At 37.4% G+C, this 26,797-nt stretch overlaps 1 protein-coding gene across 3 annotated transcripts; it reads right to left on the minus strand.

The window, feature by feature from the left end:
- Positions 1–26,778, minus strand: rad17 (RAD17 checkpoint clamp loader component). 3 transcript variants are annotated; one of them, XM_030143219.1, is made up of 17 exons: positions 26,603–26,778; positions 26,144–26,225; positions 23,653–23,883; positions 21,966–22,040; positions 20,496–20,629; positions 18,915–19,059; positions 16,852–16,904; positions 14,763–14,888; positions 9,400–9,469; positions 9,199–9,310; positions 7,102–7,308; positions 5,482–5,585; positions 5,234–5,380; positions 4,744–4,872; positions 2,488–2,608; positions 1,999–2,056; positions 1–1,542 (listed from the first exon to the last, which is right to left on the minus strand). In XM_030143219.1, exons 2-17 carry the CDS (start codon positions 26,183–26,185, stop codon positions 1,335–1,337), a joined length of 1,962 nt encoding a protein of 653 aa, XP_029999079.1. In that variant the 5' UTR covers positions 26,186–26,225; positions 26,603–26,778; the 3' UTR covers positions 1–1,334. The 3 variants fall into 3 exon arrangements, with proteins under 3 accessions (XP_029999079.1, XP_029999080.1, XP_029999078.1); XM_030143220.1 differs by having other exon boundaries at positions 18,915–19,045; positions 20,491–20,629; XM_030143218.1 differs by having other exon boundaries at positions 18,915–19,054; positions 20,491–20,629.
- Positions 26,779–26,797: the final 19 nt, after the last annotated feature.

The following is a 26,797-nucleotide window of genomic DNA, read 5'->3' on the forward strand; positions in this document are numbered from 1 at the left end:
GAGGAATAACCTGCTTTTAATTTAACCATTTATAAGAAATAAAAATAAAAAAAAGGATATGTACTCAAAATAAGTACTTAATGTAATATTTATTATGTTTCAGATAACACAAAATAAGGTTCCAAAAGAACTCTCCATTAAAGCTCTCCAGGCTTCTCTTACTCAAACAACAAAAAGATGCAGAAAATTAACAAAAAAAAAACAGTTCAGAAGCTGCACAGAAAACAAATAAATACTGACAGTCTTTAACCTGGTAGAGTCAAACTAGAGGTGGCACTTTGACTATTTCATAAATCACACATTTATCAATCTGAGGAAAGGTCAAATCCATATCTGATCAAAGCTCAGTGAGTAGAACACAAATATTCTCATAATCATCTGTATGAGGAACTACAGAAGCACAAACAACTTTAGCAGCAGCCACGTCTCAACATTATGAGATTCTTTTCTAATAATTCTCTCCAAATTACAAGAAAAGACTGGGAAGCCTCGTACTTGACCATCCTCACATACCATGCAATCTAAAAAAAAAAAAAAAAAAGCTAATTTTTAAATAAACATGATGTATAACAGAAGAAACACCACAATAAAACAGTGTCTTGTGTTTTTAATGTAATGAAACAATTTCCGACCTTGAGTCACTGGGTCACATGACATGGAAACTACTGAAAATAAATGCTTTTTGTTATAAAAAATACTTAAATAAAAGAAGTATTAAAAACAAATGTAGAGATATGCATCATATTTATTCAGTATAGTAATATCGGTTATTAATTTTTGAAGTTCATGTGAATTCTCTGATTCCGCTGGAACAGAAGTGCAGTGTTTCCATCACATATTTTTCCAACACACAACAAATTAGATGCATCTCCTTCGACTGTATTTTAATTCTTCTTATATTTAAAGTCACATTTTTAAAGAAAATATAATTTTTTCACTAGTTTCTATGTCATATGACCCACTGACATAAAATCTTCAAGTTTTTTTTTTTTTTTTATAGATTCCATGTTATGTGACAATTTTAATTACTCAGCTCAAGTTTTGCTCAAGAATTCTGACGTGAGGATCGTGTAATTATGAGATAAAGTGTCCGATGTGTTCTTTCTTTCATGAATGTGCTTCCACAGTTTCAGATTCTTTGGAAAATATCAATCACCAATGTTCAACAGATTAGTGTGTGTTTTTGTAACAGAAGGCATCTCCTTGGTTCCAAATCTGGTCTGTGATATTATTTTGTTAATCCACATGGCGATAATCATCCTCTAACCAGAGAAAAGAATCACAGAAATGCAACAGGAAGTGTCACAGTATCACAGTAAAGTGTCTGGTGTCAGTCAGTCGCTGTCGTATTCCTCGATGTTCAGGTCGTCGTCCTCCAGCAGGACCTGGTTAGCGGTGGGTTGGGGCTGACTGGGTAGTAGACCATCCTCAGATGCCCCCTGGCCTTCCTCCTCCTCCTCCTTCTTCTTCTTCTCCTGTTCCTCTTCGCTGTCTAAAAGCAGCTGGCCTGGGTCTTTGTCTGTCAGAGCCTCCAGTTTTAATCTGCAAAGTCACAATGGCAGAGGTTTGGTTCAGATATCCACGGTTCGTACACATTTTTCAAGCACTTTTAAGGGTCATTTTCACCTTAAAATACTGGAATACATATACTCATGATTTTTTTTTTCCACTTTTTATCACAATGATTATTTATAGAGCACTTTTGACAGACAGGGAGTCACAAAGTGCTTTACAGTGCAAAACAATTAAAATACAATTTAAAATGCAATAAATACATCAAGTGCAATCGGTTTGTAGCAGCCCTGTGTCAGTTTGGATTTAAAACGCCTGCTTAAACAAGAGTGTCTTAAGATGTTATTTAAAAGTCTCAACAGAGTCCATGTACATTATATTATGCTATAAACATCTAAAATTACGTTTCATATGCAGCTGAATCTAAAGGCAGCTGAATCTAAATGTGCGATGGAGAGACAGGATGTGAAAATGTGTGTTCTGTACCTGCCGGGAAACCTCCTCAGCGACAACTGACCCACATCCTGGATAAAGGCGATCTGAGCTGAAGGACACGCAATCACATTTTAGAAACACCACAAGCCTAAATCCTCATCACACAGGTTAACAAACCAGTGCAGACAGTTAACAATAACCATCAAATCATTATTTTATCACAGTTTAAAGGATGATTATTGGTCATATACAAGATGAAAAAACAAAAAATACAGAAAATATTACAGACAATACACATAAAGATGAAACATGACAAAAGGATGAGCTCTTATTCCACAAGTTGAATATGATGTAAAAGACAGTTATTTATGGATTTCAACTTTTCTTTATCAGCAGAACACCAAAAAGAACAAGTTTTATAGTTATTAATTTTATATTCTCACAAAATAAAAATAAAAAATTACCATTTTACTGCCCAGCTGTACAGGGATGAATCTACAAACCTACAACAACACCAGCTAAACTATGAGTGTGACTAACCTTGGTTCCTCATGGGGTTGGTGAGCTTGGCCAGGTAAGGCAGCAGTTCAGTCTGGAGGCTGATGGGTGTCAGACAGAAGCTCCTGAACAGCGACGCTGCTGCCTGACAGTTCTCCCGGTGCTGATGGACCAAAAACAGAGACATTAACATTAACTGTTAGATGCATAACCAGGTCAAAATGGACCCAGTGAGGACATATTCTTGCAATACCTTTGTAAAAAAACAACAACAAAAAAACAAGGTTATTATTATTTCATATTCCAAGTATTCCTCAAAGCACGTTATTGAAATCATGACATTTACATTTTTAATTTTCTTTTTATAGATTTTACCGAAATTGTAGTTTTTGTATTATTACAGTAAGCTTCCATAAGTAGGTCAAAGATGGGAATCAATAGAATTTCATCTGAACCGTTGATTCATTCTACATTCATTCTCAAGGACGACTAAAGGAGGAGACACCATGGACCAGATTGTTTACACCTACACCTGCCAGAGTCAAACACAAAGGTGGTCAAAGGTTCTGCTGTAGCACCATGGGCCACTATATTATCTCATTTAATAATTGTAACTTCACTTATCAGTTCCATCCTTTTCCTCTAAACCAGTGGTTGCCAACCTTTTTTGGCTCATGACCCCTTTTTAACATCACAAATTTCTGGCAAACCCAGACATTCAAAACAGACTTTTTTGTTTTTGCTAAAATTAATTTGTTTTTGATCATGTAATAGTTTGCTATACTATGTTGCAAATAAACGTTAATTTTAGACGACATTTAGTCTACATAATGTATATTATTATGGACGGAGGCAGAAAAGCCAGGTGTAGATTACTGCACAAAGTGAGAATTTGATTTTCCTTGGTCAGGATATGTACAGTCAGTCCAGCTTGGATTTACAAGGCTGACAATTAATACTGAACAAACAAGAACTCAAACTATGAATTATGAAAGAGCTGCAGCATCTGAAACCGACCACAATGAACATTTGACAGATAAACAGAACCACAGTGCTTCAGTTTGTCATGTCTTTTGTGTATTATGATTGTCTCACTCAGCTCACCATGTATTTTTTATTAATAAGTTTTTATTTTTATCAATTACTAGAAATTTCAGGCAACAGCATTTGAATTCCAGACGACCCCACATGGGGTCCTGACCCCAAGGTTGAAAAACACTGCTCTATACTGTATTTTTACATCTGAAGTGGTAGAATATTTCCTTCGAAAACTGTGACGTCTGTCCGAGAATCAATTAGCGTCAGCAAACATTTACTGCTGACAGTGTTTAATAGTTATTATTAAACTTCTTAATTGGAGTAACTAACTTTGAGGTACCACAGCAAGTCAAAAACTGAAAACTGATCCTACCTAAAGTAAATTCATTTGAGGTAGATGTTCAATTCAGCATTTCAGGTTTATTCATTATTAGTTTAGTTTATTAGTTTTGATCCCCATTAGCTGCTGCACACCACAGCAGCTACTCTTCCTGGGGTCATTAACAACATAAAAACAAAGCACCATAATTTCCCACAACTCACTCAACAAACAGGATGTACATACACTCAAGACAACAACACGAAAACCAAAATTCAACAAGCACATAATGCAAAACAACTCCAATAACAATAATAGTACTGACAACAACAGAAAAAAAGAATAAACTAGAAAAGCACTTGGAGAGCGCAGACCTCCGCCAAGGCAGATCAGTGCCCCCCCCCCCCCCCGCTCACCACCAAAATTTAATCATTTGTTCCTTGTGCCAGTATCAACATTTCCTGAAATTTTCATCCAAATCCATCCATAACTTCTTGAGTTATCTTGCACATGGACAGACAGACAAACAAACCAATGTCGGCAAAAACATAATCTCCTTGGCAGAGGTAATAAATAACCCCAAAAAACAAAACAAACAAACAAACAAACCAAAAAAAATAGTGGTATTTATGTATTTAGTCAAATTTAGTTTATTCCTGGCAGTTTTGATTTTTTTTTCCAGGAGGAGGGATAGTTGAGTGATATCTGCTGATTAATTGACTGTTGACTTTTTTTCCTGCCAAAATATTGTTATTAATATTACCAAACAATCTACTGTTGATCAACCTCTACTCTGAATTATGAGCCACACTTATCGCTTTAATTCTAATTTATTAGAGTTAAAACCAGTCCATTATTATCCCTTGTTCATCTGTGTTTCCATGCATAGATTCCATCCTAGCCCTTAAAGGGGGTTCTGACACCTGGAGGTCTGACTGTACCTTCTTGTTGACCTGGAGCCAGTTGGGTTTGTGAAGCGGTCTGAATCCCACGGTCACCTGTTGAGAGTTGGAGTGAAGGAGCCCTCTGGTGGCCACTGAAGACCCATAATCCCACATGACGCTGCGGCTCTGAAAACAGTGAAGATCAGTGTTTATTTGGTGTCACCATGGACCCAAGGACCCAATCTGTGGCTCTGGTCGAATACAGCAGGAAATAGACCTGCTATCAAACATGTTTAATCTTGGTTTCTGGATCTTTTACATCATTTAACATTGGAAAAAAATAGATATTCTGTAAGAGGATGTGCCAATATTTGTCTTGTTTTATAAAAAAAAACAAAACTATCAATGTATAAAATATGTAAATTTTGCATTGTAAACCAAATAAAAATTTGAATTAAAAAAAAATGTTTGAATGATATCCAAACCCTACCAGGCAAACAGCAAAACAGGAGTTTGTTAAATGTTTGTTAATTAGAAAAAGACTGACTGTCCAATCAGCAGTGAGGAGGTCGGCATCTGACAGATACTCGCTGGCTCTCACCACATCCTCCACCTCAGAGAAGAAGTCCATGTAGTTCTGATGGAGGTACAGGTTGAAGAACTCTCCGGACATATGCGAGCGCTCCACAACCAGCTGGATGAAGACACACACACACACACACACAGTAAAGGTTTATAGGTGATTCTTATTGTTGCACGTTACTGTATGGAGTCAAAAACAGCGTGTGTTTGCACCTCAGGATCGACAAGTAAAGCTTGTCTGTGATGTTCTGAGAGGTGTGGAGGTAAACCAGGTCCAGAGGCACCGTCAGCTCCTTCAGCCTCTTCATGACTCTGACCTGTTGACAACAAACATGTATGAAACATTACCAAACTAGCAGAGATGTGTATATTTGTTGGTGGATTTAACAGCTGTGGGTCTGTGCTGGTTCCCCATTTCCCTCTGCTGTTGATACTGTAGAATATCAATACTTTTACTAACAACTGAATCCACCCTGCAGCACACATTTACAGTCTGGAGAGTGAATAAAGACAGTCCCACAGAGGGATTATAATCTCCCTTGAAATAAAGAAAACCCGTAAACCCCAAGGCACATTAGGGACCCTTGGGACCCAAACTGACATTACGTAATAAAATGCTGCAACGTTTACATTTAAAAGCTACTGGTAAGGAACACAACAAGGAGAAATGATGTAAAAGACAGAACAAGATGAAAATCCCATAAAAGAGAACATTAAAAAAAAATTATTTGGTTTATTTATTGTTGGATGGTAACAATATAAACACCACTTGGCCAAAAACAAGAAAGACAACAAAATGAAAACAATGTAAAAGATTCAAGAAAACATATCAGGACACAAATGACTTAAAAGATTTTTAAAAATGCAGATATTGTATATAAAAGACCAACATACAAGATGTAAGAACATTCATTCGTAATCTGAACCTGCTTTACCCTCACTAGGGTCATGGGGGTCGCTTGGAGCCTATCCCAGCTACTTATGGATGAAGGCGGGGTACACCCTGGACATGTCGCCAGTAAGATGTACACTACCAGTCAAAAGTTTGGACTCACCTTGTCATTTCAATGGCATGAAATGGACCACAGATGGCCAACAAGTGCTCAATATCACTGGGAACTCCTTCAAGACTTTTGGAAAACATTTCAGGTGACTACCTCATGAAGCTCATTGAGAGAATGCCAAGAATGTGCAAAGCAGTAATACAAGCAAAATGTAGCTATTTTGAAGAATCTAAAATTTAAAAAAAACATGCTTTGAGTTATGTCACACTTTTTTAAACTACATAATTCCATGTGTGTTCATTCGTAGTTTTGATGCCTTCAGTGTGAATCTACAAAGTAAATAGTCATGAAAATAAAGAAAAACCAGGTGAGTCCAAACTTTTGACTGGTATTGTAAGAACATGTAACCAAATGAAAGATACCTATAATCTGAGGCTGTGATTTAGTTCTTATTTTGTGAATTGACACAACAATAAAAAACAAGAGGTGCCAGGCAAAACAAAGCCCGCCCCTTGCATATATTTCGCTCATTATAAGTAAATGGGAAGATTTTAAAACTCATAAAAAAATTGAACTTTGACCTACTTTTCCCAAAATGTAATGACATCTATTCTGGGTCACTGGCAATCTATGAACCCAATATGGTATGATTCAGCCAATAGTTTTGCTGTTAAAGTGTTAACAAACAAAGAAACAAACAAACTGAATCAAAACATCACCCCTTGCCTCCCCTTCAGGAGGCGAGGTAATAATATCTGGTTTTCATGATCTGAACATACCAACCTGCTGATCTCCTGGTAAATTATAAAGGAATCAAAATGAGACTCACGTTTGCAGTGCAGGATCTTCCCCAGCGCTCTGAACAGGAACAGAGACGCATCTTTGCCTCCGATTGCCTGTTCTTCTTCCTGCTCTTTCATCTGCTTAGACTTCTTCTTCTTCTGGGTTTTTCTAGACAGAGTCTTCCCCTGTGACGTCTGTGTGCCCCCACCTCGGTCCTTCTTCATCCTCCAAAGCCCCTTTTCCAAAGATGAGTCTGCAAAGTTCAAAGGAAGACACAAGTTCTAATTTCATAATAGTTATATCTGTATAATGACACAATTTGATAATCCCAGCAGGTCAAAACCAACGGACTGAGAGGCAACACTGACAGTTTGACTTTCGAACCTAGAATGAACTTAAAACATGGTTAAAGAGAAACACCATAAATTACAGGTTATTTTATTTGAATGCATTTCCCCATCTCCCATGTGACATAAAAACAGGGCTTAGGTTTCATACTTTATATGGTTAAAAATTAAGATAAAAATAAACTCAAGTTTCATACGTTTTACGGTTAAAAATGAAAACAAAAATAAAAATATGCATAAGTTTCATAGGTTTTATGGTTAAAAATGAAAACAAAAATAAGCTTAAGTTTCACAGTTTTTATGGTTTTGTTCTCACACTAATTTTCACTTTATGTCTAAAAAAAAGAGACAAAATTCTGGGGGAAAAAAAATTAAATATAGTACAAAAACAAAGGTTTTGTATTGTAAATCAACTGAGTGAATAACTTATGATAAATGTAATTAAATGTGTAAGTGTGCACATGTTGAGAAGATGCAACAAGATGAAAACAGTCTGTTAGAAAGAGTGAGGCTTTTCTTATTCCAAGTCTGTCATGTCTCATATATACAACAACACTGGTCTACAGGTAAAATGCCTCCAGAATAAAAGTAGTGAAACTTTACAAGGTTTGAAATGAAAAATTTGCTCCAAAATGTTGGTTGGCTGTAGTTTCACAGATACAGTCTTGGGAATAGAATTAATGATGTTACATTATTATATTAATGATGGGTTTTAGTCCAAAGGAATGTTTGTGTCAGAGCAAAACACTGTCTGTTCATTACAATACAGTCACTTTAAATCTATTATATAAATGTACATAAACCACTATAGATAGATAGATAGATAGATAGATAGATAGATATAGACAGACTGAAAACATCAAATAACCAGAATTTGGTTATTTGTTTATAATTCATCTTATTAAAATATGTAAGATTTAACCCATTTAATCTCTGAGGCAGATCATTTCTTTTCAAAATCATACATCAGTGTAATTACTGCAAAATATTTTTTACATTATTATAAATCACTTTACATCACTTTACATCTTATTTTGTTCACATCGCTGGTGAAAACAGTGTTTCGATGTTTCACTAAATGTCACATGTTGAACAAACATTTTATTTAGGAATAGTTTAAAATCACATATTGTACTTCATGTTGTTTTCACTACAGAATAAGTAGATTATTTGTATTTTTTAACTTAAGGAAGTGAGGCCATGGAAATAAAAAGAGAAAAATCAACAACATAAGCTTTGAGTCCTAAAATGAGAGACTAGAGTTATGTTTTTTATGTCATTTATATCTTTGTTTCATCTTTAATGTTGTTTTCAACTTTTTTTCTACATCTCTTAAGTTATTTTTGTCTTCTTGCATCGTTTAGGAGTACTATAAAGCCACAAATAACTACTAAATAATAAAACAAGTTATTTCTTAAAATTTTGCAGAGCTCCAAAAACTAACCTTTAAACTTGAAACGAATAATAAGTTGACATTTACTTATCAGTGGTTGGTGATATCCACATTTTTGGCCTTTTATTATTGCTCAGTTCATCTTTTAGTAGGTGATAGAGCCTGAAACATTCTACTTTATTTGTATTATTTTCAGATACTATTTATCCTATTATTGCGTATCTGTTTTTATCAGTTTTAGTATATATTATATCTCTATATATTTAACTAGTTTTATCATATCTTGTATTTTTATCTATATCTTTGTACAGCACTTTGGGCTCTTTACGTCATTGTAAATGTGTTGTATAAATAAACTTGACCTTGACCTGGTACTGGGTTTAGTGTTAGATTGAGACGTGACCTGGGTGAGAAGAGAACTGCAGACTGTTGATGGCGCTGCGAATATCTCCAGAGCTTCCAGAACCCAGCGACTCCAGCAGCGCCTGGTCAGGAACACACATCCTCCCACAGCTCTACTCCAAAATATGAAGGGATTAGAGTAAAAAAAACAAAACAAAAACAGAACTCTAAACACCCACACAACTGCATCAGTTTCACTCACCTTCGCTGCCTCCAGGGCTGAAATACGAGTCAGGACCTTTATCATTGTGGTCGGAGCAACGGGGTTAAAACTAGAAATAGAACACAGTATTTAGACAGATCATATTGAGACACTCTGATCAGACAGAATAATTCAAGGATCCAGACAATTCTGTGCTCCTTTCATGTCATTGTCATTATAGACTGTACATAAAGATCTATGACAGGACAGACAGGTTATGTACATGATTATCTGTCAATGTAATTATTTTAGTACTAGCGCGTTGACCCATGGGGAACCACAGGTCATATTAATACCGATATCTAGGGACTGAAGTCATTCCTGTTTTTAAGTTCATTTCGGGGCGGCCATGGCTACTGTCCCAGTAGGGTGGTCCAACAATCATGGTAAAAAATAAAGTTTCAGATAACCTCAATTAGGACCCTGCATTAGGTTTTGGCATTCAAAAGATGATTTAGGAAAAAATTTGGAAGAAAAAGGAAATGTTTTAGAGGTTGCACAAAGCCTCTACATCAGAGCATAGTTTGAAGCCCCATCACCAGCAAAAGCCCCTGCAAATGATTTGGCATTCCTTAAAAAGCTGTCACAGTATGAAAATTCAGTTGTCAAGAAAGCAGCCGTAACAGCTTTCGGCCGACATCTTTGGTACTGGAGTGAAGAATTGGTTGGCCTGGCATTCTGTGACTCCAGTGTGACACAAGAGCAGAAGCAGCTGATGGTTCACAACATGATGGAAAATGAAGGTTCAGAGGTTCCTCTAAAGCGTTGTGATGCCCTTAATCAAGCAGATTATGAAGGGAAGCAGATCAGTGATTTTGTCACCACAAACATTCTTCAGAATTCCTCCAGAAGACTGGGCTGATGATGAAGACTTTCAGAAGGTTGCTAAAATTGTGCATTCCAGAAAAGTTGTCAGTGATGTTGCTGAAAGAGGGGTGAAGCTTATTCAAGACTTCAACTGTAGCCGAACAAAAAATGAAGATCACAAACAGTACTTGCTCCAAGTTGTCAAAGAACACAGGAACATTTTTTGTAATTTCAATAAAGCAACAGTGGTTGCTGGACTTTCTAAGTAACATTTTTATGCGAGTTGCAGTTTGATTTTGAGAATAAAATTACAAATTATTCTACTATGCCTTATTCATTTGGCTAGTTATGTTATAGTATATAGAGCAATCTTCACGTGTCTTTGTGCAACCTCTAAATATTATTTAATTTGCATAAAATCTGAACCGATGTAATTTGGCCAGATATGGAACCAAATGCAGGGTTCTAATCCAGAGAATCTTCAAAAAAAATTTTTGGACCACCCTACTGTCCCAGTCATGTGCTGTTGTGTATCGGTGCATCGGTGGTGGTCGGAGGGGTCGTAGGCACAAATTGGCAGCCACGCTTCCGTCAGCCTGCCCCAGGGCAGCTGTGGCTACAAATGTAGTTTACCACCATCTCATCATGTAGCATGGTCCTGCGCTTCCGGTCAACCGAGCAACGTGTTTGTAAGACTATTGTATTCCAAAATGACAAATATGTCACAAAATATTAGTCCTATCAACTTCCTGAGATATTCAATGTGGAGATGGGACTATTCCCCAACTGTAGGTACCAAATTGGCCAGTTAAAAACATCCATATTTCTCAGAACTTCGCAGATATACACACACACACACACACACACAGACACTCTGAGACCTTCCAGTATTATAATATAGATTTGCATTCTGTATTTTAATGTTTTAGAAGGTGTAAAGACAAATTTCTCTCATGGGAGACACATAAAGCAGCCTTGAACCTTGGTTTCATTCACAACGTCACATATTCTGTTGCATATTTTCTAAACATTTCATAAACTTGAACAGAAACTTTACTTAATCCATAAAGACCCAGTGCTACTTTTGTGGCAGTTCTCAAATGATTTTTTTTCTCTCTATTTAACCTTTCTTAAGTGATTAATTACCATTGATTGTAATATTATTCTCCTTATTTTGTGGGGGGTTTTCAGTGTAACTCAAGTATTTTCCTATATTTAATTCACTGATCATGTAAATCTTCATAAAAACTCAGATTAAAGTTGAGGGTTTTTATAGCAGAAACTGAGAAAACTAAAGAAAAAATTACTTTTTCAGCAAAGATATCATTAACTGAACATAAACCCAGTATCTCCATCCACTGTCATTGATCCAGTTCCATTGGTTTTACTGGTGAATCAATGTTGTAGAAGATGACAGTGTTTCCACGGTAGCTACGGAGCCTCTGAACGTCCAAATGGGTCATATCTGATGACCATGAAAAGATGACAAACTGCATTTTACACCAATTACTTACATGTATTGATAGGATTAGTGGATCAACAGGTATTAAACAGTTTAGATCAGTAGATGGTTTTGGTCATCAGTGGCTGTTTGGGTCTTTATGGGTTAAATCCAGTTGAACTCATGCCCTCCTATCCTAGATTCTCAGTGTGTTCAGTCTTTGGTCAGTAGATAGTGTTGTGCCACAGCCATGGATGTTTTATTAGACCTGACTACATATAATATTATGTGTTAGTACATCAGTGCTTAGTTACCTCATCCCCCCTCTGGCTCTGTGGACTGTTTGTGTGAGATTTTATCCTTTTACCGACTACAGAGAAGGGTTCTGACAGTTAAAGGTAAAACTAAATGGTGCGTTTTCCTTTTGGGATTGTGTTCCTGCAGAGTGCTGTGTTTGTGTAACGTGGTTATAGCCTGCAGTTACATCCAGAGACAACAGAGATACAATTACAGAGGAACAGCTGCTTGACCTCTGACAATACAAAAGCAGACGGCGTGAGCAAGAGGCTCTGGTCAGTTCATGTTAGGTCAATAAGCTCCAGTCTGTTCTTTACACTTTCATCATTTCCCTTCATTCAGTCTATTTCATCTTCCTGTCAGCTTTTAAGGACAACAGGAAACAATAAATAGTGGTAGTAAATGGTGGTATTGTGCACCATGGGTTTAAATTAGAGGTTGGACAAAAGTATTTTTTCACCCTTTATTGGGCAAGTGACTATTTTTGGTAATTTCCGCAAACATTAAATGAGGGCCAATCCCGTGCCTCAGTGACATTAAGAAGCATGTTGGTTTTTATAACACTATAGGGTGATTCAGAGAGATTTTATAGAAATTTTGAAGATGTAAATAGTGAGTGATGTTTGTCAGTTTATGACCTTATAACAGTTGTTTAACTGCAGTGGTTCCCAACCTTTTTTGGCTTGTGACCCCATTTTAACATCATAAATTTGATGTCCTAGAGAGGGCCAGATGGGTGAAGAAATCTTTCCATTCTCTGTTCGGTCCGATTTCAACTGTGTCCAGGCAGGTTGAAGCGTAGTAACACATGCGGTCACATGATCGAGTCAATCAAGATATGCCCTCTCAGATGTTACATCCTGCATTTTATTTGAACTTGATTTTTATTAGGAAAAATATGTGGTGTTTTAATTGTAATGAAATATATATTGAATCATTAAAAAATATTTTTTATTAGTAATTTATTTACTTTTTTTTAATCAATTACTACAAGCTTCAGGTGACCCCATATGAATTCCAGGCGACCCCACATGGGGTCCCGACCCCAAGGTGTAAAAACACACTGTTTTATTACATGTGTTTACTTTTCAGCAAGTGCTGCTCAGATATTTTAAGGCAAGAAGAGGTAGATGACGGTGTCCAATTGCACATTAAGGTTGAAATTTTGGATTTCAGAGTATTTCGATGAGTAAAGGGTTAATGTAGTAACAACTGATCAGCTGATTTCAGCCCTAATGACCAATCACAGCCCTGAACCTATCAGACTAAAGTCAGTCCATGTAATATCACCAGGGGCCTCATGTACAAAGCGTGCGTACGCACAAAAACCTGGCGTACGCCCTTTTCCACGCTCACGTTCAGATGTATAAAGAGTGAAATGACCGTGGAAATGTGCGGTCCTTCACGCCAACTCCACAGCTGGCGTACGCACGTTTCTAGTGCTTTGGAACTTTTGGTGACACTTAGAGGTGACACTGAGAAACTGTTAATAATGTGAAAAAGGTCATTCCTCCGATTGATGTGCACATCGGAGATACACAGAAGAACAATGAACACACCAACACGTCATCCTACTGCCAGAGCAGCACATCCACCACCAGAACCAGAACCAGAACCAACCCAGACCCATCAATGCCAATCCTGCCCGGGAGGACATTAAGCAACAACCATATAAGGAGACAAGGACACAAAATTCATTGGTTGATGAATATAGTGTTCATGTCTGTGAGAACATTTATTCGTCAGTCCAGTCGCTCATTGACTCCGCCGATTGTCCTCATGATGTCCTCTTGTGGCTCGGGTCAGCACAGACCCAGACCGGTCGGACAGGCATCAGCAGTGGGCTGTGGCGGACCGGAGGACCGGCTAACGCTGGGGAGTCAACAGGAAGCCTCTGTGACAGGAGGATGATACTGCGTCTTCTGTCTCATTGTTGGAAAATAATAATTTGAGTAATTAAACATGAGTCAAAGTCTTTGATTTCCTCTTTGATATCCTGACATGATTACGCATGAACCTTTTTCTTGTTTGGCTGTGATCAGATTGTGTATGACCCGTAGAATGAACTAATGTGTGACTTACACAAATACTAAATCTATATTTATCTTGGGGGTGATCCGCATCAGTCCTGTAAGAAAAGTGTGACAATATCGGCGACTCTTTCCTCAAACACTCTCAGTTCGTCTCTTTTCTTCTTCCGCCTGTTTCGGCCTCCGCTTCGCGTCCACCTTGACGTCATCGTCTGGTCATGCAGACAGGGGAATCCCAGAGGGAATCCCACCTGCAGACCCTGTTCATACTAATTTGCATATTTAAATGTGGGCGTGGAGAGGGAGGAGTCAGGTAGTCCAACATATGCACTCAATTCCTCGCTGATTGGGATGTATAAAGGAAGTGTACTTGGATTTGGGCGTACGCACAGTTTTATACATCTGGATTTTTTTGTGCGTTCGGACTTTTCTGGATTTGGGTGTACGCCAGGTTTCAGTATGAAATCCACGCAAGTCTTTATACATGAGGCCCCAGGTCTCTATCCCACAGACGTAAATGGCTAAAAGACTCAAATATGTCACAGAAGTAAGACAGTGGATCGTCTAAATGCAGAATTTTGGTGCCAGTAGGAGGTGTAAGAGCATTTGTCTTTGTCTACAGTCTATGGACTTGACAAAAACAATGGCCAAGCACGACAAACGTCTTCTTTATGTTACACTCACAAACATCACTACTTACTCCAAATAATTATATGTTTTTTCTCCTGTTCCCTTTTTCAGGAGCAAAATAAAGAACAAATAAAAGCATAACCGTCCAATAAATGAACCTGATATTGGTGATGTCCAGCTCCTCCTGGACGTCTCTGGGGAAAAGGGAGCGTGAGCTGCTGTCTCCACTTAAACTGTCTGACACTATGAACACCAACGGGCATCGACGCGTCTTCACAAAATGCCTGGAAGACACAGAGTAGGGACATACAGTACACATGGATAGTAGACACTCAGAGTTTGCTGAGCATGTATTGATGATACAGTCAATGACTGTATCATCAATATCAACCACATGTTGAGTCAGTGGTGTCAGAATAGTTTCCTATGGTTCTGTCCTTCACATACATTCATTAAATCAGAATAAGAATACTTTATTAATCCCATTCATTCATAATCGATTCAAGTCAACGAAGTGATTAATCGTTTTAGTTCTTGTTATTAGATAATCACCATATTGAAATTTTTTAAAATGAAAATAATAAAAATGATCCAATTGGATCATGAAGATTCATTTTGATTTTGTACCTTGTTTAACTGTTTCAGTAATGGGCTGTGCACAACCCAAATTAAGAAAAAGGAAAATTAAAATTAAAACAGGAATCACTGATGTTAAAATGTGTATTATGAGGATCGACAATTTTGCATCCTACCCATATAATGCGCATTTTGGCCCCGCCCCGTGTCCCCGTGTCCGTCCCATCGATGTCCGATCGATGTTGCAGCACAGGAGGGCGTTTGTACGCCTTTTCCTCAGCCTTCACAGGCCCGATCGCCGCCAAACTCACCAAATGAATAGAAACACTACCCAGCTATCTACAAGGCACAATTTTATGTCCGTATTCAAATGTTGTCAGGTATTCTGGGCGATTTTATCCATCCTGGCTTGCTCAGCCAGGCACGACAGATGTGACTTCGCGGACGACTCGACACTTTTGAACGCCTCTTTTAAGTCAACGATAACAACCAATTCGTTACGAGCCGTTCGTTTTACGTGCACTTCTTATATTCAAATTGCCCACACTGCCTTCATGCTTCACCTGTGTGCCACATGAGTCTGAATTGTCCACGCTGCCTTCACCTGAACAACTAATGACATCTCCAAGTTTGAGTTGTCCGCAGCACAGCCCATTCACTTGAATGCAGCTACACGCGCAGCTAATTTAGGGGACGACTTATCAGTGAGTCCAACTGACTGGACCGGAGACATTTACCAATGTATCCAGGAGGAGCAACTGAAAAAACTGGAGATGTGGGATTAACTGAAGGAGCATCTTCTTCCTATAAATGCAGATCCCCTTATGTGGTGGACCCCAGCCTCACCACAGTTATGGTATGAAGTACCTGTCTGCTGTTCTACTCTATGCAACGGGCCATGAAACAAGCTTTTCCTTTCCTTTTCCTTTTACATATTTGAAGCTTTTTCAAAAAAGTTACGCAATAATTACTTTCCCTGGTAACTAATTACATTTATGAAGGAGTCATTCCGTTACTAATTCAATTACTTTTTTGGACAAGTAACTAGTAACTATGACTAATTACTTTTTAGAAGCTATTTGCCCAACACTGGTGGTTATGCTGCCGTTCATTACATTTCTACTCCTACCAGACCATGCTACAATGTGAAGGCTGCAGTTCACTACCGCTGTATGAATTTAATCATGCCTGACAGGCCAAACAAATACATGCTCTTCCCTTCATGCCTCGCATGTTGCCTCAAATTATTACCTGCAAAATGCATGATTAAATGGTAGTTTACAAATGGATAGTGGTGGCAGACAGCTTCTACTTATCATGCTATTGTACAGTGGCACCACAGGTACAATGTCACTAGTCTTTTAAATTTGCTAAAGACACAACAAGGGTTAACAAGGTTCCCTTTCAATATGGTCCGAACAGCAACAACCACATATAGCTGCAAGATTACATATTTTATGGCTGGTGAAGTGTTACAGTTGTTTCTTAAATCATACAGTACAGTTCAATCCAGTACCAGAAATATGAGTGCCAATGATGTCTGACCCTAATGTTAATCACCATAGACCCAAAAGTGAAGTTCATGAAGCCAGACCACTAAAATCAGTGATGGTCACTGTGACGGGGAAGTGGCGTGTCATCAGAGCAGATGTACGGTGTTAGTGTTCTCACCTGAGGATGTTGTGCAGGCTGCTCGGCTGTCTGAAGAATAGGTTTGGAAAATCCTGAAGAGAAACCAATGATGAGCTGGTTAGTTTATGTTACATCCTTTAGGAGAAAAGCAGCAAATACCGTCTTCAAATGGAGGAGTGAACACAGATTACAAAATGGAATAGAATAGAATAGAATAGAATAGAATAGAATAGAATAGAATAGAATAGAATAGAATAGAATAGATCTTTACTGTCACTGTCATAGGAACAATGAAAATCTGTGTAGCACATGAACACTTAGTGCAAAAAAAGACTGTATAAAAATATCACACTCAGCACTGAAAAATGTAGGCAATGTGCAACTCTACAGGATAAAATACTAAATACACATATACTACTAAAGTAAAAACAACCAAAAACTAGTGAGATATACAAAAAGCTAACTCGATACTACATATGAGAAATGATGAATGATTATCTTGCCTTTTTATCACCTAAGTACAACAAATAAGTAATCACTTGTCCACGTTAAGTTTGATTTAATTTTATTTTTTAACACCTATCAGAAAAAAAGTACATTTCTTCAAAATTTGCCACTCTCAAAATCCACTCTAGTACCAACCCAAAATGGTTTCAGTTAGAATTGAGCGATAAAGTGGAAAATGTCCAGACAAAAAAATAATAAAATCATATGAGGTCATATTGATAATTATCACAATAAAAGTAAATCTTTTTTTTTTCAAGTTTAAAGGCTAATTTCATTCTATGTGAAGTCTGGAGGAACACGCACTTATTTGTGTTTTTAAATTATTATTCTACCGCAGACATAAAGAAAATATATTAAATACGTATTACAAGATGCAGCAACATGAAAATGCCAAAAAAAGAATAAAATGAAACAACGTTAAAGATGTAACAAGACAAAAAAAGAACAAAGAAAAAAAAACTGCAGACTAATTTTGTAGTTTACTCCTGATTTTGTTCAGTTTCTCTATTTTGATTTAATTGTGCTTTATTAAATTACAGGAAATTAGTGTGATCTGCCTTCAACAAGATGTTTATGTTCATATAATGAAAATATGAAATTCTAAAAACAGTCTAATAACATAATGGCTCCCTGTTCTATATCGTCTTCATTTCAAAATTCTTGTGCTAACTTTCCGGGCCCTACATGGCCAGGCCCCTGCATACATTGCTTCCCTGATCCAGCCCTACAGCTCGACTCGTAGCTTGAGGTCTTCAGGACAGCACCTGATGATGGTTCCACGCACCTGTTTTAGCACACGCGGTGACAGGTCTTTTAAAGCTGTGGCACCACGTCTATGGAATGACCTGCCTCTACACCTACGGTCCATGGACTCTGTAGAGAGCTTTAAGAAACACCTCAAAACCCTCCTGTTCAAAAAGGCTTTTTAGTCTCCCACCTAACCCAGGGCCACCACAAACTGATTACACTCTATGTATTCATCATAACGTACTCCATGTGGCATCCCCCCCCCCCCTCCAGGCTCTCTATCGCTCTCTCTTTTCTCCTCCTTTACTCTCTCTCTCTTTAACCCCAACTGGTCAAGGCAGACAGCCATCCTTCAGGAGTCTGGGTCTGCTCGAGGTTTCTGCCCGTTAAAGGGAAGTTTTTCCTCGCCACTGTCACCAATCACAAGTGTTTGCTCCTGAAGGATTCTGTTGGGTCTCTGTAAACTTAATTTGATTCTGATTTGAATTGATAAAGCACTTTGTGACTCTGTCTGTGAAAAGTGCTCTATAAATAAAATTTACTTACTTACTTACTTATAATGACAGTTGCTGATCACCAATGCAAATTGTCAAATTAATAATATAGTTATTATATTAAAAAACTATAGTCAGATTCAGAATAATTTATCAATCCCAGAGGAAATTGTGTCATGACAATAATAATAATATCATGATAATCCAGATTGTGTTTATAAATGTCAGATTAAATTTAAACTCATTGGAATAAGTGCAGCACTCACTTTGTAACTAAAAAAAACAACAACTGAGTGAAGACGTTCTTAAATACTGCAGAGTTAAACAGATCTGAATTAAAGGTGTCGTACAAACCTCTACTAGTATGAGTTTCCTGTCTGATGCTCTTCCATCACCAGACATCTGAAGGCAGTTGTACTTATTGGCCCTGAGGAGAAACTCCTGGAACTGGGTCGACTGGGAGCTGTAACCGTTCACCGCCCACTCTGAAATACGACACATTTACTAGCGTCAATGAACTCAGAGAGAGATCCCTATAGTAGCTGTACACAGAATCTTGTAAAAAACTGTCTCTGTTACACATAACCACGTACAAAATAATTTCCACAACAGTTGGGACTTTGTAATTTCTTAAGAAAGGCTAATTAACGGACAAAAGTGGACCAAACTTAGGTTATATTTGGATGGCTAAAACAAATTCAAAAGGTTGGAAGTAAGGCAAAGTAAGAGTGAAGAGTTTAAAGAAAATACGAGTAACATTGTTATGTTGGATTTCACCATTAGGATGTTGATTAACTGGAAACATGTGAGAGGATCATGATTGGACACAACAGTGAATCCAGAAAGTATTCACAGATGTGTTACAGCCTTATTCTAAAATCTAAAGTGTCAAGGCAAATGCTGTGAATACTTACAGTATGTACATGTTATGTTAGCACTTTATTAGAAATATCTGCACAATTGTCAAACCTGCTGCTGTGACGGTCATATCTGATGTTTCTGTTCTGATCCATTATTCACCTGTTAACCTCTGCTATTGTAACTAGACTTACAAATACACTTCATATCCTGTTATAGTTTATTCTTTATAGCACGTATTTATTCTTATTCTATTTTTACCTCTTTTTAAAAAAAATTTTGCATGGCCTTTTTTTTTTTATTTAAAAGGTGCGAGATAGACGTGCACAATATATCGTTTGAGCATCATCATCACAATGTACATGTGCGCAATAGTCACATCGCAGATCCTGCAATGTTGGAGGCAAATGAACTTGATGTGCTCTCATCTGATTTCAACCTGACACACAGCGATCTGCCAATCGCAATCGTTCTTAATCAGGTTGCAGAAGCAGACCACGCCCCTACACATGGAGTGAGTTGCTTGTAACAACGTTGAAAAATGAGCAACGAACAAGAGAAAATCACCGAAAACAAAGACTGGTGCCAAAAAGAAAAGCAACGTCAATTATCTGGTATAATTTCGGCGACAAGAAGGATGATATTGAAACAAGTGGTCTGCGTCGACAGTGCCTTGCACCTGTTGTCACAATGAGAGGAAACACAACTAATTTGTTTGACCGTTTATGTCGGCACCACACAGCTATTTCATATCGCAATACATATCGCAGGGCTAAAAAAAAAAAATCGCAATGTCAGTTTTTTCCAGTATCGTGCAGCCCTAGTGAGAGAGAAACGATATCTAAATTCTCTGTATGTCCCGTGCATCTAGTGAATTGGCAAAATAACATTCTTTGAATCTTGAATATTTTGTTTTTTATCTTTAATAAAATTTGCAAAAGTTTCAAACAAACTTTTTTCTACTGCCATTATAAGGTGTAAAAGTTTTAGGTAGAAATTAATTTAATCTTTTTTGGAATAAAGGCTGTAACACAAGAAAATATAATAATAATGATAATAATAATAATAATACCTTGGTGGCTGCAGCTGTACAGTTCCAGGCCAGTGGGGTTCGTCCACTCCTGAACCCGGAGGCCTAGTTCCTGGCTCAACACCTGAACTGTAGCCGTCTTCCCACTCCCTGACGGTCCTGTCAACAGCAGGATGCCACCCTGTAGGTGACAGTCACACAACTATTTAGAACACAGGGTTTTAAAGCTGTATAGCCTAAAGAAGCAGAAAGAAAAAACTAGAAGCACTGGGAGAGCGCAGACCTCCGCCAAGGCTGATCAGTGGGCACCCCCGTGGGCCCCCCCACCCCCGATCACAACCAAAATTTAATCATTTGTTCCTTGTGCCAGTATCAACATTTCCTGAAATTTTTATCCAAATTAAAGGCACAGTAGGCCAAAAAGTAAGGGCACCCCCATTTTTTATATAAAGTGAGATAAAATCCGCCTTCTGGATCAGATCTGGATCAGCCTTTGAAATGTGATCGAGGACCCCATTGTCAATTCCTGAGTTAAATTTCATGAGTTTTGGTCAATAATTAAGCGAGATATTGGGAAACGAAAATTATGGCCCCATTTACCACAATGTTAACGAAAATTTCAAAGTGATCCAGAATCCAGGATTTCTTCCGGATCACCCCCAAAAGTTAGTCATTTCTTCCTTATCCCATTTCCAACAAACCCTGAAAATTTCATCAAAATCTGTCCGTAACTTTTTGAGTTATGTTGCACACTAACAGACAGACAAACAAACAAACAGACAAACAAACCCTGGCAAAAACATAACCTCCTTGGCGGAGGTAAATATCTGCAGTCACAAAAGTCACTTTAACCCTTTAAGGAAAAACAAACTGATAGAATGAACGTATCGGATAATATTCATGTTAAAAGGGCCATAATAGACTTGAAGACTGTGTTGGGAGTATGTTTTTCTGATGTGTGAAGATAAAAAAAAGCACCAGGGGGCATCATCATACATTCTTCTGTAATTATATAATATCAGGAAAGGGCCAACGAACACCAGCGGACATAAGATCTGTTCTTCCTGTTCATATGTATGTGAATTTCCATATGTAGTTTGGGCAACATTGGATGACGTTTTTGTTTGTGATACTGTCTCTTGAATTTATATGTCCTCCTGAGACCCAGCAATGCATTTTTGTCCTCTGTAGTGGACAAGAGTTTCACAGCTTTACTTTGAAAAGAAAAAAAAAAGTCAACTGAAAAGGACATTATATACAAAATAAAATAAAATAAAAAATGTATCTGAAAAAACTGTTGCACCATGCTGTATCCAATTAAGGCAATTATTTAATGTAAAATGGTGAAAATGTTTCCTCACTGGGTCTGAGGAGGATATGATAATGAGCAAAATAAAATGAATCTGAAAGTGAAAAGTGAACCACAAGTAGGTTAAATAAGATCAGCTTTCAACCATTTAGATCATTAATGATTGTAAAGCTTGGTTTTCCACAAACACGTAGAAAGATGATCATACCTTTGACGTGTTCGTGTGGACTCTCATCCAGTTCTCCACTTCCTCGATCTTCTTTTTGTGGACGGCGAGCTCAGCCTTCACAAACATACAGAAGCATTAAACTGAGCAAACAGCCTCAGGATACAGATGGGCCTTTTCAGCGAAATAATGGCCTGGGTTTTTTTTTTACTTTGAAACCTGATGCAGTCTGCTGTGAGACTACCTATTCCTTCACACTGGATATCTAACAGATACTTAAAAAATGCACATATAGTTTGAGTTTCACCTTGAAATTATCTCTGGAATAAAAACAGATTAATCATTTTGTTGATTAAAAAACTGTATCAATAAACCAACAGTCAGAAATATCATTAGCCTCATAGTCATAGTCATAGTCATATTTCTTCCATGTCACAATCAATGATGAAAACTGAATGAGCAGTGTTAGGAGAGTGAAGTTAAGCAGATATTACAATTTGGCCAAAAACATGACTTGGGTAATTATGCTATGAGGTTAACGATATGTAAAATACTACAAAGATGAGTTATTGTCACTAGTAATATTGAGCACTTCATCTTTGTGGGGCAAATTAATACATCTGAAGGTCCCTCCTCAAACATGTTCAAAATCATGGTGTGGTTTTGTCACTACTTATATTTTATTGTATGTGAAATACCATATTATAAACCTAACCTGACTTTACTGCAAATACATTTCTGCTGAGCCAAATCAAGTACAGAACTAAGCACTGAGAGGGTCTTACAGTGTTGTTTTATTTAATCAACATCATTTTAAGTAAGTCAATTTTATTTATAGAGCGCTTTTCACAGACAGGGAGTCACAAAGAGTTTTACAGTGCAAAATAAAATTAAAATACAAAATACCACACAAACTGAGTTCGGCCAAGAGCTGTAGGTGGTATGAAATTTGATGGAAATCACTTTTATCCTTAATTTGATTTTCCAGCAAATGTACTGTTGTATGAATAACACGAGGCACTGTTAAATTGATACTGACAAAGAAATTGCAACATGTTGAGGCTCTCATTTTAACATGTCACCTGTTGTGATCCCCATACCCTCACTGTACAAAAAAAAAAAAAAAAAAAAAAGATAATGATGCATAAGTGAAAAGTAAAACTGGCAACTGACAATTGACCTTTCATGGTGATGACCCAGTGTTTAAAAACCCTCTTACTTCTGTGCTATGTCTGTTGAATCAATATACAGTATCTGTGCATATGTAAAAATATACTTGCTTTAACCCCATTTCAGAGTTTTTTGTGTTTAAATCCAAATTGTGTCTAGAGTGCTAGAGTTAAGAGTTTTATTTGTATTATTCTTAAAGGTGCGGGAGACTTTCGTGAGCAATTTTTCATCAGATCTGTAAAACCTCAGTCACAGCCTAAGTATCACGAATCTGCAAGTCTTTCTGTGATTACTCACCTGAATCTCTTGCATTACAGCGAACAATTTCGAAGTGCCATCCACCATAAACAAACACCATGTGTTTAAATTCAGAACCCGGAGGTAACTTGGGCATCTTCGGAATTTTTTGTCACGACGTGCATTGTGGGAAATGGAGGCTCGCGCTGAGCTGCCGCTGCAGGTTGCTATGCGAACCTCCCTGGAGCGGCAGCGCGTTCTTGGCTAAAATAGGAGTTTATTTCCTGATACCAAACCAAATGCTAACAGCAGCAGTATTCACCTGTGAGCGCGGTGCATGTTTGTCCACCCATGGCTCATCACACTCATCCTGAACCGAGTCTTTGAGCAGAAAGTGCGAATGGGAGTCTGAACCGGTGGTCTCTCCTTTTCTTTTCCTCGGTCTCTTGGGCTCAGGCTTAAATCCTGAAAACGGACATGGTTTCTTCCTTCCAGAGACAGAGAAGTTTTCCACGGGAAGATCAGTGAAGGATGGGTCCACCCAGCGGTTCAGCTGCACAACACAGTAAAGAAACATACGTTAGCAATAGGGAAAACCTTAAATTGGACATAACCGCACATCTACATTTTTTCCACACTGTGGACAATTTATTATTTCAATCCATGTTTGTTTATGTGAATTCAAGATAAAAAAAAATAACTGAAGTAGTTTTCCTTTTTTTTAATACATCTATAAACCTTTGCTGTATGTATGCAATATAAAACAAATACAAAAATAATATAAAACAGCACTTAGAAATGAAGGCTGAAAGTGTTTTTAAAGGCTGAAATAACAACAACAATAGTTTATCACAGAGAAAAGCTGATAGTCAAAAATTTGGCTGATGTCACCACCTGTCTCTGTTACACAGATACTGGAACAAGGTGCCATGGAGAACACCAGTCAAATAATGGTAAGTGATGTGGAAAGGATGATCAAACATATTTCTGTTACACTTATCCAACTGCTTGATGAATGGAGGCAATCACCATTATGTAAAATGATCACAATTAGATAAAATAATTGCACCTGGGCCATAACCGACAGGCCTCATCCGAAACGTATTTTTTTCCCCCAATTCCCAATGTTTTATACGGCTGAATATCACAAATTAGACATTCACCTCAAAGGACTCCCTCTAAGTGGCTTTACAGCTGGAGAAAAATATGTTACAAAAACTCCCAGAGAGAGACATTTAATCCCGAAAGACTGTAATAACTGTGATACACTTCATCCCAATGATACAGTCAGTGCTCTCAGCTGGTCTAGAAAAAACATCTGACAACCATGGCATGATTTACCAGGTCGTTGACATTATGGTGAAAAAGTACAGAGACAAAGAGGCACAATTCTGGGGCTTTTTTAACAACCACTTTCAGTCCAAAACAGTGAAGAAGAAACCCAGCTGATACACACTGATGGAGCCTTAGACCAACAATTTCACTTTTTATCAATATAAGTTGTTTAAAACTACCGAAGGGTGTATATACACAGAGATTAGAAAAGAAAGGGACTGATGTGCATTCTAAGACATGCTTTCAGTCCATAATTGTGAAAAAATAGAGCTGTTTCAGGGAAATTATGTTGCAATGGAATGATATATTATCTTTCAAATTTTGGGAGTCTATTTATTTTTTGTTATGGTATCTATGGAACAGAAAGGGAAGGAGTGTGGTGAACAGCAGCTCATTTCCATTTAAAGCAACAGACATGCAACAGGAGGAATTAGGCAAAAGCAGAATGAAGGATCTGTGAGGAATTTGGAAACGTACGATACACATTCTGAAAACACGAGAACTCACCTAAGCTAATTCACTTCATAATTCTGTATTAGGAGTAAAATATATGCTTTTAATTATGACATTGATCATGATGCTGTGGGCACCAAGTGATACTGAACATTTAATGAAACCACAATTGCTAACACTTGCTCAGATGAGTGAAAGTTTAGAGCACAGGTGTCAAACACGCGGCCCAGGGGCCAAAACCGGCCAACCAAAGGTTCCAATCTGGCCCACGAGATGAATTTACAAAGTTCAAAATGCAAAAATTACCCTGCAGATATGAACAGTCAAGGGCATTAAACTCAAAAGTAACAGCATAATAACCTACAAATCAACCAAATTTTCTTCTTGGTTTAATGTGACAAAAATAATATGACATCATGCCTATAAATAATGGCAACACTAATTTTTTCTCTTTTATTTATTGCAAAGAACATTAAATTCTGATATCCTTTAACGATAAAATGTCAATAACCTGAACAAATATGAACAACCTGGAATGTCTAAAGAAACATAAGTGCAACTTTTACAATATTCTACCTGTTTTGTGCTTTGGTAGATCTGATCTGTAATGCACATGTAGAAATCATATATTGAGGCATAATACTGATAAAACTGTACTTGTTTTTCTTCAGAAATTTCAGTTTTTTCCAGTTGTTCACATCTTTTTTTGTTTTGGATGGAAATAGTTTCATCATCTAATGTTATTTTTTGCAATAAAAAATTTGGAGTTGTTATTATTTATAGGCTATTCTGCCATTATTTTATTGGTCCGGCCCACTGGAGATCAACTTGGGCTGAATGTGGCCCCTGAAAGAAAATGAGTTTGGCACCCCTGGTTTAGAGTGTACTTTATTACAGGAAATACTTGTTTTGATTGTTGTGCTACTTATTGGATGTATGCATATGCTTCAACATACTCATAACATGTTGCTTGACCACAAAATCTACACACATAATCTCAGATGTATATACTATACATTACCCACCCCACTTGAAGCAGTTTTATCTCCCAGTGAAAGCTTGTTCATTTCTGGCTGTGGAGCTTCACATTGAGTCCAATATGGGAATCTGAAACACAAATGGGACTGATGATGATAGTGATGATGCTGAGGGATTTCAGTGATACAAGCCACAGGAAAAAGAATACAGAACACATAGCAGAGAAGTAGGAACTGAATTACAATGTCATTTTTGTAAGTGTCTTCTTTTTGTGTCCTTCATGCACTTGTGCTGCTACAAGTTTACTTATTGAGAAAACCTCTCAATTCAAATACGTAATAAAAGTATTAAAAAGTCAAATGCCTTATTACCTCAATTAAGGTCCGATTTACTGTATTGTGTGCATCTGTGTGCTGCTAACAATAAAACACAGATCGGTAAAATGCGTTAGCGTTAAGTATTTTAACGTTACGTTTAGCTAATATTTTTCCTTTGTATAAACTTACCTCGTTTAACCATTTGACGTGACAGGAGCAGGTTTCAGCCTTTCTATTACTTAAACCTTTTGTCTGTAAAGCAATTTACGCATAAAAGGGAGAAAACCGTTAATAACATTAAAAGAGAAACTAACTATCAGGCATCGCGTTGGTCAAGTTTATCTATTTAAACTTCTGGAGGCTTGACTTGCCGAAAACAGACCA

Source organism: Sphaeramia orbicularis, chromosome 9 (assembly GCF_902148855.1).
Source record: "Sphaeramia orbicularis chromosome 9, fSphaOr1.1, whole genome shotgun sequence".
Taxonomy (NCBI): domain Eukaryota; kingdom Metazoa; phylum Chordata; class Actinopteri; order Kurtiformes; family Apogonidae; genus Sphaeramia; species Sphaeramia orbicularis.

Excerpts from the sequence above, each read along its gene's own strand:
- rad17 (XM_030143219.1), bottom strand. The coding sequence starts at position 26,185 with ATGAACAAGCTTTCACTGGGAGATAAAACTGCTTCAAGTGGG. Across the intron at positions 22,041-23,652 it reads AACATGCACCGCGCTCACAG|GCTGAGCTCGCCGTCCACAA; the intron begins GTGAATACTGCT and ends ATGTTTGTGAAG. Across the intron at positions 4,873-5,233 it reads TCCTCACTGCTGATTGGACA|AGCCGCAGCGTCATGTGGGA; the intron begins GTCAGTCTTTTT and ends CACTGTTTTCAG.